The sequence below is a fragment of the Ascaphus truei genome, chromosome 2 (genome assembly GCF_040206685.1).
Source record: "Ascaphus truei isolate aAscTru1 chromosome 2, aAscTru1.hap1, whole genome shotgun sequence".
NCBI classification, from domain to species: Eukaryota; Metazoa; Chordata; class Amphibia; order Anura; family Ascaphidae; genus Ascaphus; species Ascaphus truei.
Genome location: NC_134484.1, coordinates 26,703,016 through 26,723,813, shown reverse-complemented (window position 1 = coordinate 26,723,813; position 20,798 = coordinate 26,703,016). Strand labels below are relative to the sequence as shown.

Here is a 20,798-nt window from a genome sequence, read left to right as displayed (position 1 = left end):
TAATAAGGATATTTTGCTCGAATGAAATCATCGATTTGGCGTGTGCTTGCTTTCTGTCCGCGACTGTTCAAGATGGCTTCACAGATCATGTACTTATACCCTAAAAGGGGATTAATATTGTTAACGAATTCATCAGCCATGTCTGAGTAGCACAAAAGCTGTGTGCAGGTCTGTGTTATTTGCTCATCAAAATGAATGTGCTGAATGGCTAACAAACTCCTGTTTTTCCTTGTCAAGGTCAACAAAAGTAACTACTTTGACTCCTTATTTCAAACGCCAATTGGATTTGTTTGTCTAATTGGGTTAACAGTTGTGGTTCGTGATATGGGACTGTGGGAGAAACATTTCTCCATCTTTTATCTCGTTTGTGAAAAACATCCCTAGACTGTGAATGCGTTCACATAGTGTTTTTTTGAAAACTAACAAAGACCAGTGTGTGAAAATATTTCTTAGCCAGGCATATCAGTAAAAACACACCTGCAAAAAGAAATGTTTTTTCCCCGCTTACATTTCTGTGTGTATGTGAAAGTCTGGTTAACTCCCTGTCTGCATGAGTTTAAATACGTGTGTATATATATATATATATATATATATATATATATATATATAAATATATCTCTTATAAAAATATATATATATTTATATATAATATTTTTTTTTTTTTTATATTGCAGGAGTACACACAACATTGATGGCATTAAGTATACCTTGTATGAAACCTATTTAAATGGTGAGAAACATGATTGAATGAAGTAATAAACATTTGTTTAAGCACAATACTGTTAGAGTCTCATACTTAGGATATTTCTCAAACATTAGGCCTGTATTATTAAAATAGTGTTTTCACAAGGAAGCATGAAGTGTATTAGTTTGTGTATACCAGTTTATATAGTACTATATATATATATATATATATATATATATATATATATATATATATATACACACACATATATACATATATATATACACATATATATACACATATATACATATATATATACACATATATACATATATATATACACATATATACATATATATATACACATATATACATATATATATACACATATATACATATATATATACACATATATACATATATATATACACATATACATATATATATATATACACACTCACACACTCACACTCACACTCACTCAGTGTGTGTGTGTGTGTGTGTGTGTGTGTGTATATATATTATTATACATTCTGAGATGTTATAGAAACGAACACACAACTGATTAAAGGACAAAATTACAATGGCCAAGCAAGGCAAAGGTAAGTAATAATTTACACATAATCCTGCTGTACACGTACAAGAAAGATGTTTGCACTTACTTAGGTGTTTTAATAATTGCATGTGACTAATATGCATATGCAATTCTTACATCAATTAACACACCCAAATGCAATGTTTTGCTGCAAAGTCAATGGCAGCTTCTCTAAACTTAGCAACTGGCTCCTGGTGGACCATTACTGAACAGACGATTACAACATAAATATTTATAACACAATTAATTATGAGTGTTAACATTTCCAAAACTTCACGTGTACAAGAACATAGTTGAAAGTTTGGAAACAACACAGTCTTCAGCATACATACAATAGTAATTAGATAATCTGAAGTCAACAAAACAAGGCCAAAGACATATTTTCTGAATTATAACATTTATTTTTTTTGTTCCTTTTGCGAGCGAGTAACAGGCCTGCTTGTTGTCTCTTGAATTTTCCTTTTTCTTTTGCCACCAACTTTAGGCACAACAGAGCCACTTTGAGTGGCCTCTGGCACTTCACGGGCAGGGCTTGTGGCCAGTGACTGTTCACCTACGGGGCTTGTGGCCAGTGACTCACCTACAGGGCTTGTGGCCAGTGACTCACCTACAGGGCTTTTGGGCAGTGATTCACCTACAGGGCTTTTGGGCAGCGATTCACCTACAGGGCTTTTGGGCAGTGACTCACCTACAGGGCTTTTGGGTAGTGACTGTTCACGGACAGGGCTTGTGCCCAGTGACACATGTGAGCAAGTTGGTAGACACTGCACAAGTGATGGTTGGTCTGTTTCATGTGTGTCTTGTTTTGTTTTTGTCGCCTCCTTTGTAGGTGTCTGCTGCTGAATTTGTACAGATGGCAGCGGTAGGATATCATCAGGAACCTGCACAGCAATGTCTGCTACTTGACCGGTAACATTTGGGCCTGGTGAATGAATATCAGATGAATGTGGTGAAAACTGACCTGCATGAACAGATCCTGGCTGGGAGGTGTTGAATTGTGGTACATTAGTCATTCTCCAGTAATTAGCTTGTGTTTGCTGAACAACTAATGCTTCGAATGAGGTGTTGATTTTTTGCAACTGTTTAGGCACTTCAATGAAGACTCTGTGGAGATGTGCCAATTGTGATACTGTTTCTTCCTGCAGTCCAATCATCCTTTCCAGCACTGTCATCATGTCTGAATGGCGACGATTTTCTGCGTCCACTATTTTTCCCTCTGAAGCTACAATTGCATCGTATGTGGAAGTTGATGGACGATTTGGCGGTACAACAGTTTCTATTGGCACCTCTTCATGGTCACATGATTGTATTTCAGTCTCTTCTGTGGCGTCATCCTCATCATACTCATCATCCTCATCACCATGATGTTCTAAAAAGAAATGTATTTTTCTCAAACATCCAGGGGGAGCATATGGGGAAAGAAATAAAAATTTTAAGTGCAGACGTTTAAAAATAAAAATTTTTATTTCTTTCCCCATATGCTCCCCCTGGATGTTTGAGAAAAATACTTGAATCCTTGGAACCCGTGAAACAGGTCCCACCAGTGAGGTTTGAGCTGGGTGGTTGGACTTTAATCATCACACTTCCCTTTATATAGATTTATTCACTATTGTTACTTTTTAATAGTTGTTTGCGCCTTATATCACTTATTCCACAATATACTAAAAAGAAATGTACACATTATTAAATGGCATGTTAATGTATGCTGTGTTACTATGTAATTGTACTGTGTCCTAAGTAACACCTAACATGTTAGCATACGTTTTATAACCTCATTAAAAACTACCTTGACTTACGAATAATGTTTGGACTCAGTATGAAATATGAATGAATGAAAAGTTGCTCTAAACTCAGAAGTCCTACATGATAATTAACATCACTAACACAATACATGTTGCCTTACACTTAATTTTCACTGACACTAAGTAATCCTATTTAAAGAAGATGTGCAAAACAAATAATGCACATGACAACATAACATATAGAAGAGCACATATTATATGGCCAGCAAATGATACACTCACCTTCTAGTAGTGTTGAGCTGGCTGACCCAGGTGAAGACACTTGTTCCATCTCAGGTGACACATGTCCTCCAGGGGCAACTATATATAACAATAACATAAGTTTTACATTTACATGTGTAAATATTGAACAAACACTTATTGTATGTTCTGTATTTATGATTAACTAACAACATCAGTTCCTTAACCGAAAATGTGTGTGAAAGTGAACATAAATAGTTGTAATAACACTGTACATGCCTGTGTACTTAGAATTTTTGAGTTCCCTAACATACAACATACTATGTTTCTGCAGTAATGCGTGAGGATAAATAGATTAAATGAGTACATAAAAATCATATGTTGTGTAGTGATATCAGTATCATAATGTACATAACTATCATGAGATGACCATTCACAATGGTTATCATGAAGGTGGTCATATTGCAAAAAGTGTTGTTTTTGGTAGAGGATATGTGTGGTACATTAATCGAAGATGTGGCACACCTGAATGTGGCTGTGACTCAACAAGACAACACATGCAGTGTGTGATAATGTGTCTTTCATAGTAGTTCAACTATAGATATGAGTGAACTAATGTGTGACGTACGCTTTGATAAGTAATGAGTTGTTGGGGCATTTAGTAGCTAGAGTTAAGCTTTCAAATGAGTGTGATTAACTTCAGTTGTGCTATTCAGGTTGTAAGAAAGGTATTCCCTTCCCCAAAAAGCCTAATCAGCCACACCTTTCAATGACTTGAAACAGGTGCAAATGGTGTGAACTAAGTTGACCGTGAAATGAGGCTGTAATTAGTGTGTGTGCTGAACCCCACCCCCTCTGTTGAAGTGTATGCTGTGATGAGATATTAATTGCAGCTGCTTTAACACAATGGTAGATGAGCTAAGTAGTCATCTGCAGTGTTTAAGTTATGAAAACAATGACATAACATATGATACGTGTGCCTCATTATGCTGTCTGTATATGACATAAAGCAAAAATGGACCTTTTCATAAGCAACTATAGATGTGTTAGTGCCAGTGATGTTTGTAGGCCGTTACATGCAATTTCTTTGATGCATGCTTAAAATAGGCAGTAATGTCATGTTTGTCGGAGTAAAATCAATAAAATACACAATAATATGATACATATTTCTGTTCTGTACCTGTAGCTACTAATAATTTCTCATGAACATGTGTTACACATGTGTACTACCCTGTTGTTCCCCATCTTCGCCCACCATCAATTGCTTCCACTGCAGCTATGCATTTTGGGAATTCACATGTAAATGAGCACGCAATGGCACGTGCTATATTAGTTACTGCTTTTAGTAGGACTACTACATATATGTCTATTTTGAGATATATATATACAGAATCAGACATATACATATATAGATGCAGGTATGCTTATATTGTGAAGACAGTATAAAAAGCAGTGTAAATATGCAAAATAAGTGTAAGCAACGACACGCCTAGTACAGTAATATTTATCACCTGCTGGAAATTGTGACGGATAAATTCCAATGTCACGGTCACCAGCCAAGCCTTCCACGACGACGGTAAGTAATTTTGGCCGAAGCAGCTCCTCCAATGGAGTCAATATGAGACGTTGTGGTGTGGGCCCACCTCCAGTGCCAGTAGCATGCACGCGTTGGTCTTGTATTTTCTTTTTCAATTTGGACCTAATATCATCAAATCTTTTCCGACAATGATACTTGTCCCTGACACTATTCCCACAGGCATTGACACCAATGACTATTGTGTCCCACATTTCTTTTTTGCTTGCTGCACTTGTCCGCCCTTGAAAAACATATAAAAGATATGAGGTAAATTAATAATAATATAAGCACCAGTTTCCTACACTGCTAGCTGTTCCAAGAGATAGCAAACATGCTGTTTTATGTGTAATATGTGCAGCACATGAGCATTCACTACTAAACCTATACATGTAAGCAAGGTTGCATTCATATTGTATGCAGTTCTGGCAAATTGACCGCCTGTGTTTATTTGTCCTTGTAAGGCATGATAAAAAGCTGTGTTTCCACACTAATGAACATAGAAAGATATTGTGTACCCATATTTGCATATGAACAAAACTCAGATGACCTAGGATCACATGTATTTGAATAATAAATGTAAAGTTACACTTACCTACTAAATGTCCATAGAGACTGTCATAGTGCTCCAGAATGCCAGTGACAAGAGCCCTATTTTCCTGGTCATTGAAGCGAGGATTACGTGGCTTCTCCACACGTTTTTTCCGAGCAGGTTTAGGGTCAGAGCTTGGCTGGTGCTGACTGGACTCTCCTTCTTCCAATGGAAGAGCCTCCAAAAGCTGGCCACCAGCAAGCACGCCACCACCAGACACCCCATCAGCAACTGCGCCACCAGCAGCACTCCCAGCACCAGCACTCCCACTCCTAGCACCAGCACTCCCACTCCTAGCACCAGCACTCACACTCCTAGCACCAGCACTCACACTCCTAGCACCAGCACTCCCAGCACCAGCACTCCCACTCACAGCAACAGCACTCCCACTCCCAGCACCAGCACTCCCACTCACAGCAACAGCACTCCCACTCCCAACAACAGCACTCCCACTCCCAACAACAGCACTCCCACTCCCAGCAACACCACTCGCAGCACCAGCACTCCCACTCCCAACAACAGCACTCCCACTCCCAGCAACACCACTCGGTGCACCAGCAACATCACTCCCCTGAACAGAACGTTCACTCCGACGCGTACTCCCACGAGTAGCACTCCCACTCCCACCAGCATCACTCTTCCCACGCTTTGCGGGCATACTTCCAGCACTCACAAAAAACAGACAAGAAATGTACAGGCAATCACACGACCCACTTCCACATATAAAACAAGACAAAGATGTAAACAAAACAACAAAGGACAAAGCTCACCCAATACACAACAAGTCTCTCAGTCAATATGCAAATCTTCAATCGTCCAGCTCTGTGCGTCTCTCTCTCTCTCTCACTCCCAACAACACAGAGAATGATTAGCAGTACACGTTGCCTTTAAATATGGCGCGCAATCAAAAACATGCTTGTTTCGCCTGATTCAGCAAGATTTGTGATTGTGCAACCTAACAGCACCCCGCCACGCACGCCGATACACCTGTGTGTGATCGGCTCATCATCGTGAGAGTGGGCGGATTTGTTTTCTGGTTGATTTTGAATGTATTCGGCACTTACTGCATACGGAGAGGGAAAAACGCCAATAACATGACTAATCGATAAGCTTGCCGATTTCACATAATCGTCGCTTACTGCATGAGGCCCCTAGTCTTTTAGAATATAAAAAGAAAGACAGAAATCTAGATCTTAAAAATAAGGTTCCATTTATCACACAATATAACCTAATGTCTCCCAAAATATGGCAAATTTATCAGATATCCTTTCACCTAAATCTTCTATTATTTTTAGAAAAGCTGCTAATCTAAAAACGAAAATTGACACCAAGTTGCCCTTTGGGTCACTCTAAACCCAGTAGAACATCTGGTGAGAATGGCTTTGTTCCACCTGCACAGCCTGTAAATTCAGTATTAGCCAAAATACGTTTGTATCTAATGTCACATCAAAGGTGTATAAAATTAAGACACATATTGATTCTCATACCACTTTTGTCATCTACTTGCTGCGGTGTCCCTGTAGCCTACAATATGTAGGACGCACGGGGAGATCCTATCAAAGGCGTGTGTATGAAAACATCTATAACATCAGAAAGGGACTCACAACACATAGTGTCCCTCACCACTTTTTGACCCATCACAACCAGGACCCTAATCGTCTGGTCTGTCAGGCCATAGAGACCCAAACGGGTAGTTGGAGAGGGGGGGACGCCTTAAAATCAATCAGTAGGCATGAAGCGTATTGGATATACAAACTTAAAACTTTGTCCCCTGATTGATTAAACATTGATTTTGTTCTGGGTTCCTTTTTGGTGGCTTGAAGGAGAACACCCCCCCCCTCTTTTTGTTTTGATCCATCCTAGGGGTTATAGTTTTTTTTGAGGGGCCAATCTGTGATTTGACTATTACTAAGGTCCCTTACACAGATTCATCGGATGTGCTGGCATTGATGGTTTGGCATAGGGTGATAGAGATTACTCCCAATATCCTTAGAGACAACATTGGGAATTTCTCTCACCTTTTTGAATATAACACTGATTATACAAACCTTTTTCAGCCTTTTAGATTAAAGCAGGATTGCCTATTATCATTAGGCACTATGGATAAGGTTATCTGTTTATAATAGTAGGATTCAACAGGAATCATGGGGCAATGCCACACCTTCATACATCTGTATCATATTCATGGATTTTAGATTGGTTAGATATTTTATATTATGTCAAGTGGTATATTCATATATTTTTATTTTTTTTGTGTTTGGGGCTGTATACAGTAATTTTATAGTATTGCAATGTATTAATGTTCTGTGTTTACTTGTTTTGTGTTAATTGTATTAGAGCCTTCAGCTTTCTGCTGATCTGGTTTGCATGCTGTCCTATTGTGCCTGTTCACCTGTGATAGATTGAACCATTACTGATGTTGATTATGGCTTAAGGGTATTTAAATGAGTTATACCCACACACCAATTATACCCCTGAGAATGTGAGTTGTCTCATGAAACGCGTAGGGTGGTGGTTAGTGACGTTATTGGAGTGCTACCAGCGTACCACTAGCGGAAGATACATTGGGGACTATTGTTTTCCTACCCAGTCGCAAGTGGACTGCGAATATCGGAGAGCAGCAGAGAGAGAGCTGCACTTCCGTGTATGCATGCGCACCCTTCTGGGAGTCCTACAGTCGATACACGGAGCAGCCCCACGCGGCTGCGGGTTGCAGTAAGGGAATCCAGCCCAGGCAGTGTTTTCCTACGATTTAACATAAGATTAGAGGTGTATGAAGCAGCAGAACCGGCCACCATTTGTAGTAACGCCTATCACCTGAGCTGGACCCTGTATCTGTGGAAGGATTATCCCCAATGCCCTTTTGCTTTTGGGTTCTAGTAAGTAGGGTTTCAATTTTTCCCCTACCAGGAGCAGAGCACTCAATTCACTAATCTAGTGTATGTCTTACCATTTTATCACAAAGTGTATTTTATTAAATCAGTATATATTTTCTATATCATCAGGTGTTGTGTTGTTTGAGTTAGTTTAAGTATTTTTGTCTCGTTTGTTTTGGTTTGTTTGTTATTGTCTGATATATAGTAGACCACTTGTGTGTGTGTGTATATATATATATGTACCTACTATATGTATCCATGCTGTAAAATGGCATACAGTTCTCTCTCATGCTTGCAGTAAACCTGGTAAGTTGCAGGATTGCCAGTATCAATCATGGAGGTTTGCCCTCACACCCTGGTGAGGTGTCATACGTATACAAGGGGAGTGGTAACATGCTCTGAGTCCACCGTTAGTACATCAGAGATGTGCCTGTTCCTGAGGTATATAAGGCACAACACTGCCCAAAGTTAGGTGTGTTCTACATGACTAGGTTCCTTTTGGAGGTTAAGGATCCCACTAGTGTGCTAACTAGTGGGGCAGACCTAGTTCAAGAGCCACAGCATTAAGGCTAGCTGAGCCTACACTGTGTCCAGGGACCTGGCACAGGTGGTGATCTCCCTGAGGGGAGAGGTGACCCAACTCCATTGGGAGGGCAGACCTTTTGAAGGGAAAGTACATCACAAGATGAGCAAGCTGCGAGGGGCAGTCTGCCAAACTGTCAATAAAGATGCCCTGTTTCAAGACAACCCCACTGTGAGAGTGTGAAGTTAATCTCCAGCGGAAGGTACCACCAAGAAGGAGTTCCTCATCAGAACCATCTCCTTGCGGACGCAGAGATCCTGATGAGGTGGAGGCGCTGCACTGTATGTAGGTAAGACTCTAGCACACTACCTCAGCTGCCTGTCTGGGTTGACATCCGTACACAACATCATGCGGGAGACTCAGGAGCTCTGTTGCTAACAGGTGCACCACCAGACACTACCATGTAATGGGGACTGGTTAGACCACAGGGGCCAATGTGAGATTGAGTGGGTCAGTCAGGTCAGAAAATCCATTACATTTAGAGGCGCTGCTGAGATACCTGTCAACAGGACAGGCTTTTGCTAGGCACACTGGGAAACAGGAGAGTGTATGCTGCCAGTCAGTGCTGTGTTGGGACGGAACCCAGGGGTAGTCAGGGGAGCTGATGGAGTTGTCAGACCGCAGTGACGACCTGGGAGCCTGGAAGGAGTTGGGGGTCTGGAGAGGGGCTATAGCTGTCCTAGTCACCTTGAGGTAGTGCTAGTTGGTAGGATGCCTAAAGGGATAGCCTGTTAACGAGGTCAGGAATCCTGGAGAGGGTTTGCGCTAGGCTGACCAACAGAGGTAGATGCCCCAGTACTGCATGGAGAAGCCAGAGTACTCTAGCCCATTCCAGACCACTTACCACAGTCAGCACAGATTGGAGAGAAAGGAGAGACACAGCATACACAGAGAGAGTGAGCCTAGCCTGAGGTAGTGCAACACGATTCAGACCTACATTAGGTACACAAGGTGGTGCATTGGGCAATTTTTATTGTATCGGTATGGCGGCTGCCCCGCAGAGAGGAGCTCCATGTACATTAACCGCAAAAACAGTGAAAGAATGGCGACCGCAAGAATGGAGGATCCGCGCGGTGCGGAAGGTCCAAGATGGCGGACAGAGGCAGATGGAGAGAGCGCACGTGGTGTGTGTCCTATTGAAGAGCACGCTACGAAGATGACTTTTGCTAGCCTGCTATGGAGTGGCGCCAAGGCTGTGGCCGCGCCGTTTTGGTTCTGCCTAGGACCGCGGGGTGAAACCTGTGAGGACAGTTTGGAGGACATTGTGGTGTGTGGGGGAAGTGAAGGATCTGATTGCCAGTTGGCGTACAACACACAAAAAGCTACCTCAGTTGCTAGAGTGATTGGCAATGTGAATCAAAATGGTGGTTCCCGCTTCCCTGGGAGACAGCGTGGGCCGATTGCAGAGAATGCTGCAAATGCAAAAGTTGCAGAGAGTTGGCCGGGAGTGGCGCCAAAAGGAAAACCCCACCCTGATGGGAGGAATGGCGCGAAAGCTGCAGCCGCGCCCTCATTGACAGTAACAAGCTCAGCCCCAGTGCTGGGTCACCCTGTGAACTTGTGGGACCGTCCCCTAATCTCAACCAGGGGGAGTGGTTTCCAGCTTTGTCAAATGAGGATGGAGCTGGCAGAGGGAGGAGTTAACAAACTGCCCTTCAGATGCGAGGAACTGATCTACTGGGAAGACCACTGCAAAACGTGTCTCCCGTGAGCAATATGGCCTGTAAGAGTGAAGATGATCTGGACATTTCTGCCCATCCCTTTTCGGCTCCAGGAGGCCTCCTGGTGGATTGAGCCGGGGGGACAGAGACTGTCAAATGCTTATTCATGCAGTGTTGGCTGCTGGGTGTTCCTGTCAATACCACATCCAGATGCCCGCAATGCGGCATCCATTATTTATGGGCGGTGCAACCCTTTGTGGCCGGACAAACCATGGAGGCAAGGGTTGATCCAGCCATGTTAACGGCTGAAGCCCCGGGTGCGGCCTGGAGGGAACCCGTAGATCCCGGAGCATGGGGATCGCTCCTCATGATCAAGACGGAGCCGGATGAAAAAGGGGCCTGTCACCAAGGTGGAGACCGAGAGCTTAATCAACAGTCACCGACAGGGGTGCCACTCCCTGGGTTGGAATCCGATTCCTCGGACGAGGAGCAAGTGACCCCGACACCAGTGGTGACGCGCCAACCGGCGGACCACTACGGCGGTGCTGCAAAAGAACCGGCACTCACCTGTGCTGTGGCAGAGTGGAGTCTCGTGTCGCCGGTGCAGCGACAACCTGAGAGGTGGAGTCCCACGGCCGTAGTGACTGGAGGAGCCGACGGCAGAGGAGGAACCCTACCGCGCCGACGGAGCGGTAAGCGACAGCCTTGCCCTCCTCAGGCGCCGGTGGTGGCAACGGCGGAGAAAGGCCTAGCCCAGGCCAGAGCGGAGAGCAGAACCATCACTTCCGGCGGCGGACGTCATTCTGGAGGAAGAGGTTCCGGTTGGGGACCCAACGAAAGATGGCGGCGAATCCCGCGAGATCCAAGACATCACATCCGGTGGGCACAGCGGAGCCAGATGGAAGATGATGGCGTCCTCGCGACCGAGCAGCTGTATCAGATCGCCTGGATCTAAGAAAAGCTGGCAGGCCCTGCGGAATCCTGGGAGCAGCGAGGCGGGAGAACCGGATGGCCAGTCCGATGGCGCCGGGCCAGGTAACGGAGCGATGCGGGTCGTAGCCCTGCGGATGCCTGCCGTATTCCCCTACGCCAACCCCCCGACCATAGTTAAAGCCCCGACCCCTATCACCTTTTCCTATGGGTCACCATCAAGCCAAGGGTTGTCTGGGGAGTCCCGAGCCACCTCTAATGAAAGGACTGGGGAGAACTTGGACTCTGGGGAATGTTTCACGTCCGATGACGTGTCGGGGAAGGTATACGCGACAGGTTTCTGCTTCGAGCGATTGTCCCAGCTCCATTAGCGTAAAGGTTACCAGTAGGCCCAAGACGCTGGGATCCAATTCGAGATCAACGGGTACTTCAGGGATATCCTCCGGGGGGGAGTTAGAGGAAGGCGAGGGTCCCATAGCGGTACCAGAAGAGGTTAAGGAGACTAGGTGGTGGGCACCCAAGTTTGAGGGATATGATGCCTAGCTCGACCGTAGCAGGTTTATCCTAGACCAAGAAGGGATAGTGGATTACTGGTGGGCCCCAGTAGAATTCACAGAGGAAGCTCGTCAGGAGGAACTGAGATTGAGGTGGTACGACATCAGTTCAGGGGTGGTGGATCCCAAGGGACCAGATAGTTTACGGGACCCTGTGAGCCCCGCAGAACCCTTATCATGGGTGCTGCCAGGTAATGCAGGCAACACCAGGTTAATAAGAACAAGTTGGGCTGAAAGGGCCATAGTGACTCGGTATAAGAATTCCCATGGGTTGGAGTACCCGTATGTTCCTGAACCTCTTATGCAGGAAATAGAGGACCAAAGGCATGGGTGGTTGAGAGAGACCATAGAGGAATACATTCGGTCCAAGGGTGAAAAATGTATGGGGCATAGAGCGGAGGAAAGAATCACTCAGCTGATGAGGGTATGGAGCTTTGGGCGCAATGTTCACATGCATATGGTTGAGTACCGCCCGGAGAATGGGTTACCTCGGGAGTATAGTGTAACAGTTAAAGATCATGCTGGTCGGGAGGTGAAGAAGCCAGACCCTAGGCACTATTATTAGGTAGATAGGAGAGTGGGGTCTGCTTCAAGTACAGTGCCATCTGCTGGTCAGTAAGCATTGAGGATGTTCAATGTATTATGAGAACTGTATGATATAATTTGTTGTGCATAATTATGTTATTATATTTTGCAGTGCTTCCTGGAGTAAGGTCTAACAAATTTAGGTCCCAGACGGGTCGTTGGGATTCACCAGGGGGAGAATGTAGCCATGCTGTAAAATGGCATACAGTTCTCTCTCATGCTGGCAGTAAACCTGGTAAGTTGCAGGATTGCCAGTATCAATCATGGAGGTTTGCCCTCACACCCTGGTGAGGTGTCATATGTATACAAGGGGAGTGGTAACATGCTCTGAGTCCACCGTTAGTGACATCAGAGATGTGCCTGTTCCTGAGGTATATAAGGCACAGCACTGCCCAAAGTTAGGTGTGTTCTACATGACTAAGTTCCAGTTGGAGGTTAAGGAGCCCACTAGTGTGCTAACTAGTGGGGCAGTCCTAGTTCAAGAGCCGCAGCATTAAGGCTAGCTGAGCCTACAATGTGTCCAGGGACCTTGCACAGGTGGTGATCTCTCTGAGGGGAGAGGTGACCAAACTCCATTGGGAGGGCAGACCTTTTGAAGGGAAAGTACATCACAAGATGAGCGGCTGAGCTGCAAGCTGCGAGGGGCAGTCTGCCAAACTGTCAATAAAGATGCCCTGTTTCAAGACAACCCCACTGAGTGAGTGTGAAGTTAATCTCCAGAGGAAGGTACCACCAAGAAGGAGTTCCTCATCAGAACCATCTCCTTGTGGACGCAGAGATCCTGATGAAGTGGAGGCGCTACACTGTATGTAGGTAGGACTCTGCCACACTACCTCAGCTGTCTGTCTGGGTAGACATCCCCACACAACATCATGCGGGAGACTCAGGAGCTATATTGCCAAAAGGTGCACCACCAGACACTACCATGTAATGGGGACTGTTTAGACCACAGGGGACAATGTGAGATTGGGTGGGTCAGTCAGGTCAGAAAATCCGTTACATACATATATATATATATATATATATATATATATATATATATATATATATAATCAAAAAATAAATAGATGATACCGTTCTGTGGCTAACGAAATGCTTTTATTTGTGCGAGCTTTCGAGATACACTGATCTCTTCTTCCGGCGATTGTAACATCGCCGGAAGAAGAGATCAGTGTATCTCGAAAGCTCGCACAAATAAAAGCATTTCGTTAGCCACAGAACGGTATCATCTATTTATTTTTTGATTATTGAAGCTCGGCTAACACGGTACTGATACCTCTACATGTATATATATATAGTTATATTTATAATTTATTGGGTGTCCTACAGTTATGCACTATGATTGGTCTCTGATTTCTTTCCACATGTATGAGACAACGATCAAGACTCTCTAAAGAACTTCTAGTTTCAACAGGACTGGACTTTTCTCTATTTGTAAGGATTTTTTTCATTTAATCGGTTTGTTACAACACGCCATCCTTTTTTTTTCTTGATACCTATTTGTTTGTATTACTAATATTGTTTCTATGAGCCCTTGTTACAGTGACCTATCAACACGAAATAAATATACATATTCTTTTGAATTATTGTGTGTATTTACAAAATATGAAAGCAAACAGCACACACAGACCCCAAATGTCTGATCATGAACAAATGGAAAAAATGGAGTATACCCTCCAGCTCAAAGCATGTTTTGATCAATGAGAAAGGGTTCACTCTTTGTGTTACCCAGAAACATGGGTTTACTAACATAACCCCTAAAATCCTATTGTGAAAATACTGTAACAATCTTTATTTTGGAGGTTACTGTAATTGTATGGGGTGAGAATGGCCTCACTCACCTATTTTGCTAAGTGAGGAGGGAATACACTCCATGATCACTCATAGTAATGATCATGGAAGTGGGTTACCAAAACAATACTTAAAATCAAGGGGAGGCATGTGTCAGTCAAGTGTTGTACAGTATTTGCACTTAGTCCATCTCTTTTCAGTGGACCAATAAGGAAAAGAGGAAATTAAGGACAGACTCTTTACTGGGGCAAGGTATTTCAAAGTACTTAGTGATATCACACAAAAGGGGCAAGCTAGAGTGAATAAAATGGCTTGTTTTTAGCTTACTAATTTGAACCTTTGGAATCCTGCTTTTCCATAATTCTGGTAAAACCAAGACAGAAAATGTTTAGATCTAAAACCAAAACACCAAATAAAGTGTTTACATACAGTATATAATATAGAAAACAAATTACATTTAACATACAGTGCAGTTTTAATTTTTTAACTTTATAAATACTATAAAGTCTATATTTAAAGGCACAAATAAAAAGGCTTTCTATTTTTTAATTTAAAAAAATGACAAAATTGCTATTTTAAATTGGACAGGCAAATTATACAAGAAATAATTAAAAAATTAAGATAGTGGGCACCTAAGAAAAATAAGAAAGGGCCCATGACCTTGGCCAGGTGGTTAACCAAAATGGGAGGTAGGGGGTTCAAATTAAGGAAGGGGAAGGGGTTAAGAGGGGGAGTGGGGATTTAAAAGGCATTCCTGATTTTCTTCCTTTTGCCTGGTGCTATGGTTCCCTTCCTCCGTATAAGGCAATGCTTCTAGGGTTGGTGAAGGTTATTCTTCTGTTAAAATGTATTACACTGTCAATTGTTGTTAAATTGTATATGATATATATATATATATATATATATATATATATATATATATACTGAGTTAAGTTATTGTGAGTAAAAAAAGTGACAAAAACCCTCCACAGGAAAGCAAATATGCAAATACAACTGTATGCTCATATATATATATATATATATATATATATATATATATATATATATATCATACATTTTAAGTTATGGTGGGTGAAAAGGGCGACAGATAACCTCCACCGTTAGTATATAGTTGTCTGCAACCCTGCCTTTCAACCATTATCACCTCGCATACAGTGCTCCCGCTGCAGCAAGGGATTCTAGGAAATGACATGCAAATGAGCACACAATGTGTCACCTTTTGCCTGGAATATCCATTCACATGGAGCCCATTTAAGCTGATGCATCGCCTTTCACACAGATTTTAAACACAGCATGAGACTAGCAAAGCACGTACAAACCACCCACAGACATGTTTCAACCTTGATGGGTATCATCAGTGTGAGGTTAGTTTATACTTACTTTGAAATATTTCTAGGCTGGGTAGGTTTACTATACATTTTAAGTTATGGTGGGCGAAAAAGGCGACAGAAAACCTCCACCGTCAGCATATAGCCAATAAAGAATATCACTTGTGAGCACATTCACATGTATTAGACAGGTCTGCAACCCTGGCTTTCAACCATTATCACCTGTCTAAGGTGTGTGTGTGTGTGTGTGTGTGTGTGTGTGTGTGTGTGTGTGTGTGTGTGTGTGTGTGTGTGTCATAGCCTGCCGGCAGTTACTTCTTTTTCTGGGCCTTTCCTCTGTCAGTCCTGTTAGTGCAGGCAGTGGAAAGGTTACTTCTCTCTATAGGCCAGAGTGTGTGTGTATTCCAGCCTTGAATAATGTATCAGTATTCAAGGTCAGGCCTAGCAACTCTGAGGATGTCAATCTGAGGGTTGTATATTGGTTGGAACGCCCTCTGGTGTTTGTGGGCCAATCTGTATCTGGGTCTGGCTTGCTATGAGTCAGAGTCAGAGACACTCCCCAAAGATTAACAAATTGTGACATCCTCCCAAATTGTCAGTTAGTTGAGTTGAGAGTTAGAATGAGGAAATAGAAGAAGTCAGTTAGCACAGAGACAAGTCTCTCCCTCCCACCCTTGCGGGTTGGGAGGGAAGGGAATTATGTTACCTAAGTCAGGGCTCTGATTTAGAGTAGAGAGAGGGAGAGGAAGAATGTATATGCTGTTTAAGATTATGTGAAGCCTGCCATTCTCTATCCTGGAGCTGACTGCCAATAAATACCAGAAATTACAAGCTGTGTGTGTGTTCCTGTCTCTGTGATGAAGGAGTCTCAGTGGGGGTCCATCCCCTGAATATCAACAGGGGATCCTTGCTGGCTGTAGGTACTGCACTAGATAAAGACCAAGGTAACCTGTCCCTCCTGTCCCTGTCTTGGCTCTCCCCACACCACCGCGGATCCCTCAGTCCTCCTGTTCACCAACAGGTTACAGCCCAACCACCTAAGATTAGCGAGAAAGGAGCAAACCCCCAATCTCACTTAAGGGGGGGGTATGGTAAAAGGGCTATATATATATATATATATATATATACACACACACTATATATATATATATATATATATATATATAAAACAAAAAAGAAAAAAGCTGCGCCTCTAAGGAACATGTACAAAAAATATATATATATATATATATATATATATATATATATGCTATAACAATATGGGATAAATACCTCAATTATAAGCAATACATACACACATATAGTAATAGGGACCTATAATATTATCAGGCCCAGAAAACATGAACAATATGATATATTAAAAAACATGCAAAAAAGGATAAACCAGTCCTCAAATAGTCCAATGAATGGTATAGGTGCTGGTATGCAGGGTCTCCGGCAGCTCTCAATATGGACTAACCACGTCCATAGAATATCTATAGAGGAAAAGAGAAGAGAGAGCGCACGCCCATAGCGTATAAAAGTTTTAATGAGGGGGAAGGGGGAGAGAGGGGGGTAAAAAACGCACTTACAAAAATGCAATTAAAATCAAGCATATGTGATATATATAATCACCACCATCCGGTTTAACTGTAGACTCTTGGGGCAGTCCCAGGCTCCGTTGGTAAAGGAGCAACGTCACAGCAGATTCCCAGGGCTGGTAACACCATCCGGTCAAACTGCAGACTTTTGAGGCCGTCCCAGGCTCCGTTGGCAATGGAGCTCAGTCCCAGCAAATTCACAAGGCAGGTGTGCTATGTATAGTCCAAGAAAGAGGTCCCGTATGGTGCCTGTAGCACTCGCGCCTGGATTAATACGCTCCAGCGCTTAGTGTAGACTCCAATGTCTTTGCGTCTGACGTCACGACGCTCCCTGACGCGTTTCGTCAGTCACGGCTAACTTTCTCAAAGGGATATCATGAGAGGGGGAGGTCCGGTATTATATAGGCAACCTCCTGGTGGTAATTAAGAGAAGTCCCCTCCCCTACTCAACTGCAATAGTTTATCGTACTGCTGCACACTTATATACACACATATGGATGTAATACAACAATTAACCTAAAAAGGTTGGAGGAGATAGTGAGAGTGAAAACAAAATTAACACTTTAAATACCAGTCTAAATCACACTATATATATATATATATATACAGTGGTCGACAAATCACCAAAAAATCTACTCGCCGAACAAAAAATTCTACTCGCCACCTAGTACCACACGTGTGCTGCTTGGGCCAATAGGAGCTCGCCACGATGTTAAATCCACTCGTCCGGGGCGTGCAAATGTATAGGTTTGTCGAACACTGTATATATAGATATATATATATATATATATATATTTATATATATATACAAAAAAGACTGCGCTTTAAGTATCTGTCTGCAATATATTACCCACTAACTGTATAATCAATGTATAAAATATAGATATATATATATATGTAGGAATAAATGGATTTAAAATATATATATAATGATGAAACCTAATATATATATAAAAATGATGCTCTAGCACTATACCAGAAATAAAAATATAAAATAAATAAAACGAAATAAATAATATAAACTAGTATTACCAATGACTGTTTAGTATACAATATATATACATGCATGTATAAAAAATAAAAATAAAAAATAAACATATAATCAATAAAATAGATAATATAAGAAATTCAGCGCTCGTGCTGCAGGTATATGATGTGTTGGAATTGTAAATCCCCTTGCAGCATGTGTGTGGAGCCTCTCCCCAATCGGCTCCTGAAACAAGGTGACCCCCTAAAAGGGGAGCACCTTGGAAGACAAGAAGGAAAAATGCACACAATGTGCACCAGGGATTAAAATAGTAAATTATTTATTGATAATTAATACTTCACTGAGGGGAACCGAACCCCACCTCAGTATAATGCGTCACAAAGCTAGGTTTAGTTACAATGAACATAAACCATAGGATAAACACTAATTAATTAAACTAAATCCATTAACAACATAACACACGGTATAAGAATATAGTAAAATAATAAACGAGACAGTGTTAAATAAAACAGAACAATTGATCCTGAATTGACTAAAATATAGTTAAACAACTGTCTAAGGCTGGCAGGGGGAGACGGAGACTTACACTGAAGCCCAAAGCGGGTTCCGCGGCGAACGTATGAGGATCTGGATCACGCCACTGAAGAGATCTAACCACCACCCAGGCTTCCTGCAGACGTCGTCTCAGCCTGTCAGAACACGCGCAGAGTGACCTGTCGTGACCTCTACGCATTTCGCACTACGTGCTTCGTCAGGAGGTCACGTACAGCGTCACAAGCGCGTATTTACATAAACTACAGCCAATCAGAATGCCGGGCTAGGAATACAGTAAGTACATATTGGATGCCATACATATGTGTCCTCACGAAGGGTATTTATAACTCCATAAGGGCAGCAGTTTTAACCAACATCAGCCAAGATAGAGCATACAATCAGTTCAAACAGCATATATATTCAGTATCAACAATGCAGACATTATATCCAAAAGAAAACAGGAGAGTATGTATATTAACCCATTCACTGCTGAACTATAGATATAGAACATGCTATATACCAAACATGCCTAGACTGCAGCACATACATCAATGAATATATGTTCACAAGGAGAAAATATACAATAAACATAGTAGAGTTACTAAGTAAACGTCATATGCACATTATATCATTATTTCAGAAACGGAGTAAGTTCAATTAGCTCATTAAAGCCAGTAGGATACCGGGTATGGAATATGTAAATCCAATACTGTTCTCGTTTTAATAGGTGGAGATCTCTGTTACCCTGTCTAGTATTTAATGGTACACATTCCAATCCCTTAAATCTAATACAACTGGGATCATTGTTATGAACTTCTTTGAAGTTCTTTAATAAAGGAGTGAGGGGCATACTGTACCTTTCGCTAAAGTTTTTGGTATGTTCTTAACATTTCTCAAGTTTTCCAACATACGCATTTTAAATGGTCTCTTAGTCTTACCAATGTACTGTAAATTACAGCTACACTGTAAAACATAGACCACATGCGTAGTGAGACAATTAATAAAACTTTTAGTGTTATAAACAAGATTAGTAGCACAAGATGTACTGCACCGACACACTTTATTCGAGCAAATACCCAGTATGTACCTGGCAGATACCTGGAATGCGCCGCTCCTCACCTCTGACAAGCCCCGTTGCGTTTGCCTTCCCAGCCTGGGTTCATGCCTGGCTGATGGGCGGCTGATGTGTTAAATGATAATGATTAGGATTTAATAGGCTGCAATGCTTCGCGTGTCTACCAGATGGCATAAATTCATGAATTGTAATGCAGTATATATATATATACTGTGCAGTATTGCAGCCAGCGGGAATAAAATGCTTCAATCCTTGCTGGAAAATAACCCAATGCACTCGGGCAGAAATCAGTCACAAACCTCAATACACCCGGGTATACCCGAATTCGTGGGACTAGCCGAGCTCGAATAAAGTGTGTCGCCAGTGTAACAGTTTTGTCTTTAGTGATATGGTTGCACGCTCTGCATTTGCCGCATTTATATGTGCCGACAATCCCTAGGCGTGCTTTCATATCACCAGATGTTTTAGTGTTTCTAACAACCTGACTTGGAGCCAATAGGCTTTTCAGATTAGGTGCATGCTTAAACACTATACCAGGTTGAGATTTCAAATGGGGTCCTAATATAGGGTCCATTTTGAGTACACTCCAATGTTTACGCAACACTTTTTTAACATAAATATGCATCCCACTAAATTGGGTGATAAAAGGAGGTATACAGTTTAAGCTGTGAAGGAGGACATCCAAGGACCACAAGGGACTCCCACTGTCCCATATACAGATTAGCGAACGATGGGGCAAATGTAGTTCCCATCGCCATCCCAAAGATTTGTAAAAAATATATTGAATCGAACATAAAATAATTGTGACTCAAAATGAAATCTATAGACGTGAGGATAAATTCAATCTGTGTTATAGGTAAAATTTGTGGTGTCATCAAAAGTGCCT

General features: G+C 42.2%; 1 protein-coding gene across 1 annotated transcript; it reads right to left on the bottom strand.

Annotated features, from left to right (window-relative positions):
• Window positions 1–1,678: 1,678 nt before the first annotated feature.
• LOC142488084 (uncharacterized) lies at window positions 1,679–19,752 on the bottom strand. Its single transcript, XM_075588459.1, has 3 exons — window positions 19,695–19,752; window positions 3,305–3,382; window positions 1,679–2,649 (listed from the first exon to the last, which is right to left on the bottom strand). Exons 1-3 carry the CDS (start codon window positions 19,750–19,752, stop codon window positions 1,679–1,681), a joined length of 1,107 nt encoding a protein of 368 aa, XP_075444574.1.
• Between the last annotated feature and the right edge of the window lie 1,046 nt (window positions 19,753–20,798).

Excerpts from the sequence above, each read along its gene's own strand:
- LOC142488084 (XM_075588459.1), bottom strand. The coding sequence starts at position 19,752 with ATGCGTATGTTGGAAAACTTGAGAAATGTTAAGAACATACCAAAAACT. Across the intron at positions 3,383-19,694 it reads ACCAAAAACTTTAGCGAAAG|TTGCCCCTGGAGGACATGTG; the intron begins GTACAGTATGCC and ends TGTTATATATAG. Across the intron at positions 2,650-3,304 it reads CAGCTCAACACTACTAGAAG|AACATCATGGTGATGAGGAT; the intron begins GTGAGTGTATCA and ends ATTTCTTTTTAG.